Source organism: Cetorhinus maximus, chromosome 10 (assembly GCF_964194155.1).
Source record: "Cetorhinus maximus chromosome 10, sCetMax3.hap1.1, whole genome shotgun sequence".
Taxonomy (NCBI): domain Eukaryota; kingdom Metazoa; phylum Chordata; class Chondrichthyes; order Lamniformes; family Cetorhinidae; genus Cetorhinus; species Cetorhinus maximus.
In genome coordinates, this window is record NC_135888.1 from 131,320,291 (window position 1) to 131,331,525 (window position 11,235).

The following is an 11,235-nucleotide window of genomic DNA, read 5'->3' on the forward strand; positions in this document are numbered from 1 at the left end:
CCACAGTAGATATTAGTTGCTGTGCAAACCAAATCCCAGAGGGAAACTTGGCTTACAGGCCATACCCTTTATGTTTTCAGGGGACAAAAATACTGATCTCAGCAGCAGGAAGTCTAGTGACATCTTTGACATTTTAAAAAGTAGAAGTAAAAGTCCTATTACAAGAAGAAAAGAAAAGCTAGGCACATAAGATTACAGTTACGCAGTTAAAAGGAGTCTTACAATATATCCCCCCCAAAAAAACTTCCTGCTTGGTCAGACCTGCAAGCAAGAACCTCCCAGGCAACACTCTCTTATAGATGTTTAACTATAAAAATCCAGTAATATTACCCAAGTCAAACTGTTGTAGCTTTACTAAAGCCAAACCATACAATCTCGTAAACTCTCTTTTATGCTGGTGTGGAAATCCAAGACTTCAGAACAAGACTGCTTTTTGCAGCCCAAGACTTTTCTGGCTTGACATGCAGTTTGAATCAGCCATCCATTCTCCCACCCTAGAGCTGTTTCCAGGAGATCATCTTCACATAGCCAAGCCTCAAGATCTCCACAATAACTCTGAAACACCTTCTCCCCCGCCTCCCTCCTCCCACCCCCAACCCCCAACTTTAATCTCAGCTTCCATTGTTCTCACACCTCTTTGAAACTCAAATCCATCCAAATATAAAATCTTTCCTGTTTCTATTTTGTCTCTGCTTTCGGATTTTATGAAATAAAATGTAATATACCTTCTATTTACCCATGGAACTCCTGTAAGATGCAAAAATGTTTCTTGTCACCTCTGACTTCACTTTGATATTCAAATGAACTCTCAACTTATCTAAAAATGCAAATGTTAGATCCAACCTATGTACTTGTACCTCAAACTCCCACCATAATATCATCTTACAAATGTACATCTAACACCTCTATCCTCTCATGTCTTACCTCTCAGACAATCTGTCTTTAGTAACCTTTCCCCAGCTTAATTAAATTATATACACATACATCCTTCTTCACAGAATAACACTATATTCCCCAAAAATATTAAAAAATTAACATCCAATAGAAAACCATCTAGGGGCAGGAAATATAACAGTCAGCACTGATTTCAATAGGGATGGTCATACTGGACCAAGCTTATTCAGCTCTTCAAAGTAGTATCAGAAAGGGTAGATAAGGGTAATGAAGTAGATGTAATATACATGGAACTTTGGTCTTTGATAAGCTAATGCATTGTAGACAACAGGACTAAAAAAGTATATGGAGACGGGACAGGTAGCAGGCTGGACAGCAAAGTGGCTATAAAAGTGAAACAGAGTTAGGGATTAAGAGTCGGCAAAAAGATTGGCAAAAGGTGGAAAGTTATGTCCCACAGGGATCGTTGCTGGACCACTGCTGTTCACAATTTACATAAACAACTTGGACTTGAGAATTAGAAGTACAATTAAAAATTTGCAGGTGATGCCAAATTAAATCGACACATGGGAGGACTGTGACAAAATACAAGACATTAGTAAACTGTGAAATTAGTCAATAAATGTTAACATGGGTAAGTGTGTGTTAGTACATTCTGGTAGGAAGAATAAGGTCGCCAAATACTCACTGGTAAATAAGGATCTAAATGAGCTGCAGATACATAAATCACTAACGTAGCAATACTGTTCATTGAGCCAAAGTAAATGCAAATGACACAGTGGGAGGGATAGCACTGAAAAGCAGAGAAGTTATTTTAAGCTTATATAGAACCTTGGTTAGACCACACTTGGCGTACTTTGTACAATTCTGGTCTCCATGTTATAAAGGGGATATAAGGGCACTGGAGAAATGACAAAAAAAAGATTCACAGGGATGAAAGCAGAACTGAAAGGGTATAACCATCTGGAAATAATGAACAGGCTGACTCCAGTAAAGAGAAGGCTGTGGAGGGACCTGATAGAGCTCCTTGACTTACCAAACCCTTCCACAGTTTTCGATGCAGAGAAAAATTTTGCTCTTATGGGCAGCGCAAATCCAACGGCCATAAATATAAGATTATCAGGGATAAATCTAGCAGGGAATCCAGGAGGAACTTGGTGGGAAGGTTGGCCCTTGTGTCCTTCGATCATGTCGGCAGGGACAAGGGGGTGAGGGAATTGGGATGCAGATAGAACACAGCTTGTCTGGGAGAGACTGAGCGGCCAGTGAGTGTTACACAGAAATTAGTTCTCTGTTAACGCATTAACAATGTGACGCATCTCAATTTCAACAGTTACAACACAATTTAAACTGATTGAGCACTATTATAAAGGGACAAGCACTTGCGAGAACTTCCAAAGGTTTTTTTATTTAGAGATTTAGCAGAGTCTGTTGACTGGATAATTTTAAACTGGCGCCATGGAACAGATTTGACGAGTACAGAATTCATCTTGTGCAAGGGGGAACCACAATTTGGTTATTGGCTGTTAGTTCAGTGCAGAATTCCAAACACTATCTAAACTCCCAGGAATGAGTCTGTGTCTGCAATGCCCCACATGGTGATGGGACGGGAATAAGTATATGTTTCCACACACGGTGATGAGATGGGGGTGGCGGTGTCTCTGTATGTGAATCCTGCATTGCTAATGATGGTCATTCCTGGGAATGAAGAAAGCTACTCAAAAGCACACAAACCATTTTCCCTACACCAAGGAGAGGGACTTGAGGTATAACCTAGTTCCCTCCTCCACCTTCCTTTTGGAACACCAGCTCTTCCATTCCATCCGTGATGTCCTTTCCATAAGGAGCCGAGCAGGGGTGGAATGAAGTGTGATAGCGCGGGTCACGACGGACCGAGCTAAGGAATCCAGCTGCCCCTGCGTGAGTTACACTGTTGGCCAGGATCACTGAGCCTTCGGACAGCAGCCCCTCCTTCTCCAGCAGACAGAGGTCCCTCAGATGGTTTTCACCCTGCCCCTGGCTCAGGAACACAAAGTCGAACCTTTCCACCCCGAGCGATGGCTTGAATCGAGGGATGGTCTCAGTAGGAGGGCCAGCGATCACCTGGAACTGGGGAGGATGAGGCATGTGTCAGAAGTGAACGTGCAATGGGACCCATTTGTTTAGGGCCTTTACCAGATGGGCTCTGGACAGGAGGTAGGGGAGGAACTTCAGTGGATAGGAAGCAAGAGAAACACACACTGTGAAAGCAGTAGGTTTCTGTGGCTCTGGATAGTGCTCGCCTGTCAGTCAAAAGATTATGTGTTTGAGCCCCACTCCACAGACCAGAGCACAAAATTCAATCTGACGTTCCAGTGCAGTGCTGGGGGAGTGCTGCACTGTCAACTGCAATGGCAAGTTAAAAACAAGACACCTTATGTAATGAGCCTAGGAGGCTGAATAGCCTCCCTCAATACTGTGTACTAGACTTAAGGGTCTCCTCCTGTTCCTGTGTAACAGGCTCAAGGAGCTGAATGGCCTCCTCCAGTTCTTGTGTAACAGTACCGAGGGGCTGAATGGCCTCCTCCTGTTCCTGTGTAACAGGCTCAAGGAGCTGAATGGCCTCCTCCAGTTCTTGTGTAACAGTACTGAGGGGCTGAATGGCCTCCTCCTGTGATGTTCCTCTTCAGGGAAGACATTGGGATGGGACAGGGGTCTGTGCCTGTGATTCCCCCCCACACAGTGCTGGGACGGAGGTTACTGTGATGACCCTGGTTACCTGCGTGTGTTTCAGTCCAGCCACCAGCATCATTTCCTCAGCCACCTCAGCGATTCTGGGATCTTGCTCCAAGGTGTAGAGCTTCGCTCTGGGTGTGAGGAGCCGAGCGATGCGAATCGCCGAGTAACCACAGCCCATTCCCAGCTGCAGGACGCTGACCGGGACAACGCGCCGCACCACCGAGTCGAGGATCTGACCTGGAACACATCCATTGTCACACACAACAGTCTGTGGTAGGCTTTACAGAATCTTACCGGCCAGAAGGAGGCCATTTGGCCCATCATGTCTGTGCCGGCCTTTTGAAAAAAGCTACTCAATTAAACCCACCCCCCACTGCTCCTTCAGTGAGCGAGACTCTCTTTCACCTCTGATTCAGAAGAACGTGGGTCCAGGTCCCACTCCAGAGGCTTGAGCACAAAATCTAGGCTGACACTCCGAGTGCAGCACTGAGGGGTTACTGCACTGTCAAAGGTGCTAACCTTCAGATGAGACAATAAAAACCAAATCTGCCCTCTTACGTGGATGTCAAAAATCACATGGCCATTATAAGAAGAAGAGTAAGGGAGTTCTACCCAGTGTCCTGGTCCTATATTTATCCCTTAATCAACATCTCTAAAACTAATTATCTGGTCATGATTACATTGCTGTTTGTGGGAGCTTGCTGTGGACAAATTGGATGCTCTGTTACCTACATTATAACAGTAACTATCAGTGTGGGAAAATGCAATAAATATATACCACAGGAAGATACAGGGCTATGGGGAGAGAGCGGGGCAGTGGGATTAGTTTTGGGATTGATACAGGGCTATGAGGAGAGAGCAGGGCAGTGGGATTAGTTTTGGGATTGATACAGGGCTATGGGGAGAGAGCGGGGCAGTGGGATTAGTTTGGGATTGATACAGGGCTATGGGGAGAGAGCGGGGCAGTGGGATTAGTTTTGGGATTGATACAGGGCTATGAGGAGAGAGCGGAGCAGTGGGATTAGTTTTGGGATTGATACAGGGCTATGGGGAGAGAGCGGGGCAGTGGGATTAGTTTGGGATTGATACAGGGCTATGGGGAGAGAGTGGCACAGTGGGATTAGTTTGGGATTGATACAGGACTATGGGGAGAGAGTGGCACAGTGGGATTAGTTTGGGATTGATACAGGGCTATGGGGAGAGAGTGGGGCAGTGGGATTAGTTTGTGATTGATACAGGGCTATGGGGAGAGAGTGGGGCAGTGGGATTAGTTTGGGATTGATACAGGGCTATGGGGAGAGGGTGGGGCAGTGGGATTAGTTTGGGATAGATACAGGGCTATGGGGAGAGAGTGGGGCAGTGGGATTAGTTTGGGATTGATACAGGGCTATGGGGAGAGAGTGGCGCAGTGAGATTAGTTTGGGATTGATACAGGGCTATGGGGAGAGAGTGGCGCAGTGAGATTAGTTTGGGATTGATACAGGGCTATGGGGAGAGAGTGGCGCAGTGAGATTAGTTTGGGATTGATACAGGGCTATGGGGAGAGAGCGGGGCAGTGAGATTAGTTTGGGATTGATACAGGACAATGGGGAGAGAGTGGCAGAGTGGGGTTAGTTTAGGAATTGCTCTGTAAAGAGTTTGCACAGATGTGATGCGCTGAACATCCCTTTGAGTTTGAGGATAGTTGGAAGAATGTGGAGGTGCCAAGAACAGAGATTAAGCCCCCTCCCTGGATATTTGAATGAAGCTCTGCCTACCTTTCTCAGGGCCAGTGTCGGTCACACACTCATATTTGCAGCACCACTCGTCCAGCGTGCTCAGTACACTCTCGGGCTTCCCATGTGTCGAGTTCATCAGAACATAACGGAATGCCCGTTCTTCCCCTGAAATTCCGGTCAGGCAAGTCCTCAACCAGCTCAGGAATCGGTGACGGTAGAAGTGGATCAGCCAGCGGTGATAGTGGCTCACCAGGGCACTGCAGACAGGCAGTAGGACTACGGCCAGAACAGGAAGCCAAACCTTCATCTGAGAGTGACACAATATATGAAGCTTTATTCATCTCTGAGGAGGTTCAACATCCTGCAGTAGTTACTATTCAGTGGGTTGATCTCTCTTGCCCCTGAGTCAGAACGTTGTGGGCTCAAGAGCTACTCCAGAAGCTCGAGCACAAAATCCTGCCTGCCATTCCTGATGCATATACCAAGGGAGTGCTGCACTGTCAGAGGGGCAGTGCTGAGGGAGTGCTGCACCGTCAGAGGCGCAGTGCTGAGGGAGTGCTGCACCGTCAGAGGGGCAGCGCTGAGGGAGTGCTGCACCATCAGAGGGGCAGTGCTGAGGGAGTGCTGCACCATCAGAGGGGCAGTGCTGAGGGAGTGCTGCACCGTCAGAGGGGCAGCGCTGAGGGAGAGCTGCACTGTCAGAGGGGCAGTGCTGAGGGAGTGCTGCACCGTCAGAGGGGCAGCGCTGAGGGAGTGCTGCACTGTCAGAGGGGCAGTGCTGAGGGAGTGCTGCACCATCAGAAGGGCAGTGCTGAGGGAGTGCTGCACCGTCAGAGGGGCAGTGCTGAGGGAGTGCTGCACCGTCAGAGGGGCAGCGCTGTGGGAGTGCTGCACCATCAGAGGGGCAGTATGAGGGAATGTTGTAACGTCAGAGGTTTGGTACTAAGGGAGTGCTGCACTGTCGGAGGTGCAGTACTGAAGGGATACTGTACTGTTGGAGGGGCAGTACTGAGGGAGTGCTGCACTGTCGGGGGGCAATAATGAGGGAGAGCTGCATTTTTGTGGAGGGGCAGTACTGAGGGAGGGATGCACTGTCGGAGCAACAGTACTGAGGCAGTGCTGCATATTTGGAGAGTCAATGCTCAGGAAACGACGCCGAGTCGGAGGTGTAGTACTGTGGTAGCACTGCACTATCAGAGCAGCAGTACTGAGGTGGCACTGCACCGTTCAAGGTGCTGTCTTTCGGGTGAGACATTGAACTGAGGACTCTCTAAAGAATGTGAAAGATTCCACTGTCACTATTTTGATGAAAAACAGGAGTGTTGTACAGATTGCAGTTCTACTGCAGTGTGCATGAACCTGGAGTGGTGCGTCAGTAACTCCTGAAGCACTAAAAGACTGACCTGATCCAGCTTCAGTAGTTACACTGTACATCCTGCATTGGCGAAACATGAAAACTCAACTCTGACATAAAACATGCAACATAATCATCCTGTAACAGTTTCACAAATAACCTGAGCCTTAAAGAAATACTTTGTCACTGTCTTCACAGTGGAAGAAACAAGAAACATTCCTGAAATAATGGGGAAACAAGATAAATGCAAATGGTACAAAAGAGAGATTTGCATCAAGCCCTTACCATGGATGGTGACAGAGTGTTAACAGAGTGGTCTGCCCACCTTTACTCCCAAGCTGGCCTGGAGTTTGCTCCATTTGTGATCTGGGATGCTCTGTGTTGGGAACCCGATTGAATTGTTGTGCTTGTTAACACCAAGACTTCTGGTCTAAGAACATTCACCTCACAGCAGTGTCAGGCGCAGCTGACAGCCATTAGCAGTCAGATAATGTGTTGTTTCCGTCCACCTCCATAATCCATTCTATCATCGACAAGAGCCAGACACAGGAAAAGGAGGAGACCATTCAGCCCTTTGAACTTATTGAAATATACGGTTGGATCATGACTGATCTGTGCCTCAAATCTATCTACCCAGCTTTGACCCATATTTCTCAATATCTTTACCCAATTGAAATCAATCCCTTTCAGTCTGGAATGTTCCAGTCGACCCCCAGCATTCGCAGCCTTTTTGGGGGAAGGGAATTCTAGATTTCCGCTATGCTGCGTGTGAAAAAGTGTTTGCAGATTTTAGTGCTCACCGCCTGGCTGCCATTTTGAGTTTATGTCCTCTCATTCCTCATTCTAACCTCAGGCAGCTCTTAACAGCAATAATAGACTGTATTGGAAGCACAGAGCAGTTGGAAGGGCAGGGGGGTGGGGGGAAGAGGAGGGCAGGCTGACATTCTGGACCAGAGAACCTTTGTCCTTCCGGATCCCCTGCAGAGCTTTGGTTAACTTACCCGAGTGGCCATTCTTCACTCGCAAGCTTTTGACAGTGAATCTCCGGTAGATTGTCGGCCGAGTGCGGCATCGCATCCAAAACCGTCCGCGTGCACCACCTTTCTGCAGCAGGGGCCCCCTCGGTGTTTGGCCAGAGAGGTCACGTCGACGGCAACCTGCACACGACACAAAAGCAAAATACTGTGGATGGCGGAAATCCGAAATTAAAACCAAAAATGCTGGAAGTATTCAGCAGGTCAGGCAGCATCTGCGGAGGCAAGGGGCAACCTTTCAGATTGAGATGATCTTTAACCAGAAACCCCTGATGAAAGGTCACCTCCACCTGAAACGTTAACACTTTTTCTCTCCGCAGATGCTGCCTGACCTGTTGAATATTGCCAGCACTTTGTGTTTCTATTTCAACAAATACATAGCAATACAGGGCAAAATCTCTCAGAGCGCTTCCCAAGAGCCATGGCTGAACAGAATTTGATGCCAAATTGCACAGGTATTGCATAGATGTTAGGGTAGGTGACCAAAACCATGGTCAAAGAGGTAGGTTTTAAGGAGCATCTTAAAAGAGGAGAGGTGGAGAAGGGAACTCCAGAGCTTAGGACCCAGGCGGTTGAAAGCACAGCTGCTAATGGCGGAGTGATTAAAATGGGGGGATGCACGAGAGGCCACAGCAGGGTGGAGTGCTGAGATTTCAGAAGGTTGTCGGGCAGGAGGAGGTGACAAAGGTTTGGAGGGCTGAGAACATGGAGGGTAACTTGAAAACAAAAGGGTGAGGATTTTAAAATCGAGGTTTTGGCCACGCCAGGAGTCATTGTTTTCCTGGGTTTTCCATGGTCCAGCTGGGATATCATCGATTCAGAGGATGTCATTGTGAGGATGCCCAGGCTGCAGAGGCAGCTTCAGGGTGGTCCTACCCCTTACTACAGGCACTGATGGGATTGATTTTGTGAATGAAAGGCAGGCGCATGCGCAGTGGTGTAGCCAGGCCATAGGGCTGATTCACTACCGAGCTGCACTCTGGGATATGAAGTCCGCCATTAATGCCGCTGGCAACGTTTCTTCAGCTTTCGAGCTGTATTAATATAGGCCCAGAGCAGCTATTGGATCAAGCTCTTTCTACTTTAAATATTTACATACACAGTTAAAAAAATGTTTGCTCTTTTCCATGCTAGTTATACAAATGTTTTTTTTAAAAAAAACTCAAGTTTCACCGACTTCCAAAACAAAAACAACTGGCTCCAAAGCAAAACAAAAACAGAATTACCTGGAAAAACTCAGCAGGTCTGGCAGCATCGGTGGAGAAGAAAAGAGTTAACATTTCGAGTCCTCATGACCCTTCGGCAGAACTGAGTATAATTAGGAGAGGGGTGAAATATAAGCTGGTCTAAGGTTGGGGGCGGGGGGGGGCGGGGGATGCGGGGGAGAGAGAAGTTGAGGGTGGGGTGGTTGTAGGGATAAGCAAGCAGTGATAGGAGCAGATAATCAAAAGATGTCACAGACAAAAGGATCAAAGAGGTGTTGAAGGTGGTGATATTATCTAAGAAAAGTGCTAATTAAGAATGGAAGACAGGACACTCAAGGTACAGCTCTAGTGGGGGTGGGGTGGAAAGACTAACAAAGTTTTAGTTTTAGATTTAAAAATAATGGAAATAGGTGGGAAAAGAAGAATCTATATAAATTATTGAAAACAAAAGGGAGGGGGGAGAAACGGGGTGGGGATGGGGGGAGGGGGAGTTTAAGATCTAAAGTTGTTGAATTCAATATTCAGCCCGGAAGGCTGTAAAGTGCCTAGTCGGAAGATGAGGTGCTGTTCCTCCAGTTTGCGTTGGGCTTCACTGGAACAATGCAGCAAGCCAAGGACAGACATGTGGGCAAGAGAACAGGGTGAAGTGTTAAAATGGCAAGCGACAGGGAGGTTTGGGTCTTTCTTGCGGACAGACCGCAGGTGTTCTGCAAAGCAGTTGCCCAGTTTGCGTTTGGTCTCTCCAGTGTAGAGGAGACCGCATTGGGAGCAACGAATGCAGTAGACTAAGTTAGGGGAAATGCAAGTGAAATGCTGCTTCACTTGAAAGGAGTGTTTGGGCCCTTGGACGGTGAGGAGAGAGGAAGTGAAGGGGCAGGTGTTGCATCTTCTGCGTGGGCATGGGGAGGTGCCGTAGGTGGGGGTTGAGGAGTAGGGGGTGATGGAGGAGTGGACCAGGGTGTACCGGAGGGAACGATCCCTACGGAATGCCGCCGGGGGGGTGAAGGGAAGATGTGTTTGGTGGTGGCATCATGCTGGAGTTGGCGGAAATGGCGGAGGATGATCCTTTGAATGCGGAGGCTGGTGGGGTGATAAGTGAGGACAAGGGGGACCCTATCATGTTTCTGGGAAGGAGGAGAAGGCGTGAGGGCGGATGCGCGGGATATGGGCCGGACACGGTTGAGGGCCCTGTCAACGACCGTGGGTGGAAAACCTCGGTTAAGGAAGAAGGAGGACATGTCAGAGGAGCTGTTTTTGAAGGTAGCGTCATCAGAACAGATGCGACGGAGGCGAAGGAACTGAGAGAATGGGATGGAGTCCTTACAGGAAGCGGGGTGTGAGGAGCTGTAGTCGAGGTAGCTGTGGGAGTCGGTAGGCTTGTAATGGATATTGGTGGACAGTCTATCATCAGAAATTGAGACAGAGAGGTCAAGGAAGGGAAGAGAAGTGTCAGAGATGGACCATGTGAAAATGATGGAGGGGTGGAGATTGGAAGCAAAATTAATAAATTTTTCCAGGTCCCGACGAGAGCATGAAGCAGCATCGAAGTAATCATCGATGTACCGGAGAAAGAGTTGTGGGAGGGGGCCGGAGTAGGACTGGAACAAGGAATGTTCCACATACCCCATAAAGAGACAGGCATAGCTGGGGCCCATGCGGGTACCCATAGCCACACCTTTTATTTGGAGGAAGTGAGAGGAGTTAAAGGAGAAATTGTTCAGTGTGAAAACAAGTTCAGCCAGACGGAGGAGAGTAGTGGTGGATGGGGATTGTTCGGGCCTCTGTTCAAGGAAGAAGCTAAGGGCCCTCAGACCATCCTGGTGGGGGATGGAGGTGTAGAGGGATTGGACATCCATGGTGAAGAGGAAGCGGTTGGGGCCAGGGAACTGGAAATTGTTGATGTGACGTAAGGTGTCAGAGGAATCACGGATGTAGGTGGGAAGGGACTGGACAAGGGGAGAGAGAAGGGAGTCAAGATAACGAGAAATGAGTTCCGTGGGGCAGGAACAGGCTGACATGATCCGTCTGCCAGGACAGTTCTGTTTGTGGATTTTGGGTAGGAGGTAGAAGCGGGCCGTCCGAGGTTGGGCGACTATCAAGTTGGAAGCTGTGGGAGGAAGATCTCCAGAGGAGATGAGGTCAGTGACAGTCCTGGAAACAATGGCTTGATGTTCTGTGGTGGGGTCATGGTCCAGGGAGAGGTAGGAGGAAGTGTCTGCGAGTTGATGCTCAGCCTCCGCGAGGTAGAGGTCAATGCGCCAGACAACAACAGTACCACCCTTGTCAGCAGGTTTGATGACAATGTTGGGGTT

General features: G+C 48.3%; 1 protein-coding gene across 1 annotated transcript; it reads right to left on the reverse strand.

Moving 5' to 3' along the window:
- Nucleotides 1–2,667: 2,667 nt before the first annotated feature.
- On the reverse strand, nt 2,668–8,647 carry LOC144685354 (transmembrane O-methyltransferase homolog). The gene is made up of 5 exons (XM_078549763.1): nt 8,602–8,647; nt 7,627–7,841; nt 5,370–5,637; nt 3,653–3,849; nt 2,668–3,003 (listed from the first exon to the last, which is right to left on the reverse strand). The coding sequence occupies exons 1-5, from the start codon at nt 8,645–8,647 to the stop codon at nt 2,668–2,670; spliced, it is 1,062 nt and encodes a 353-aa protein (XP_078405889.1).
- Nucleotides 8,648–11,235: the final 2,588 nt, after the last annotated feature.

Excerpts from the sequence above, each read along its gene's own strand:
- LOC144685354 (XM_078549763.1), bottom strand. The coding sequence starts at position 8,647 with ATGCGCCTGCCTTTCATTCACAAAATCAATCCCATCAGTGCCTGTA. Across the intron at positions 7,842-8,601 it reads CAATCCCATCAGTGCCTGTA|GTTGCCGTCGACGTGACCTC; the intron begins GTAAGGGGTAGG and ends TGTCGTGTGCAG. Across the intron at positions 5,638-7,626 it reads AAGGTTCTCTGGTCCAGAAT|ATGAAGGTTTGGCTTCCTGT; the intron begins GTCAGCCTGCCC and ends TGTCACTCTCAG.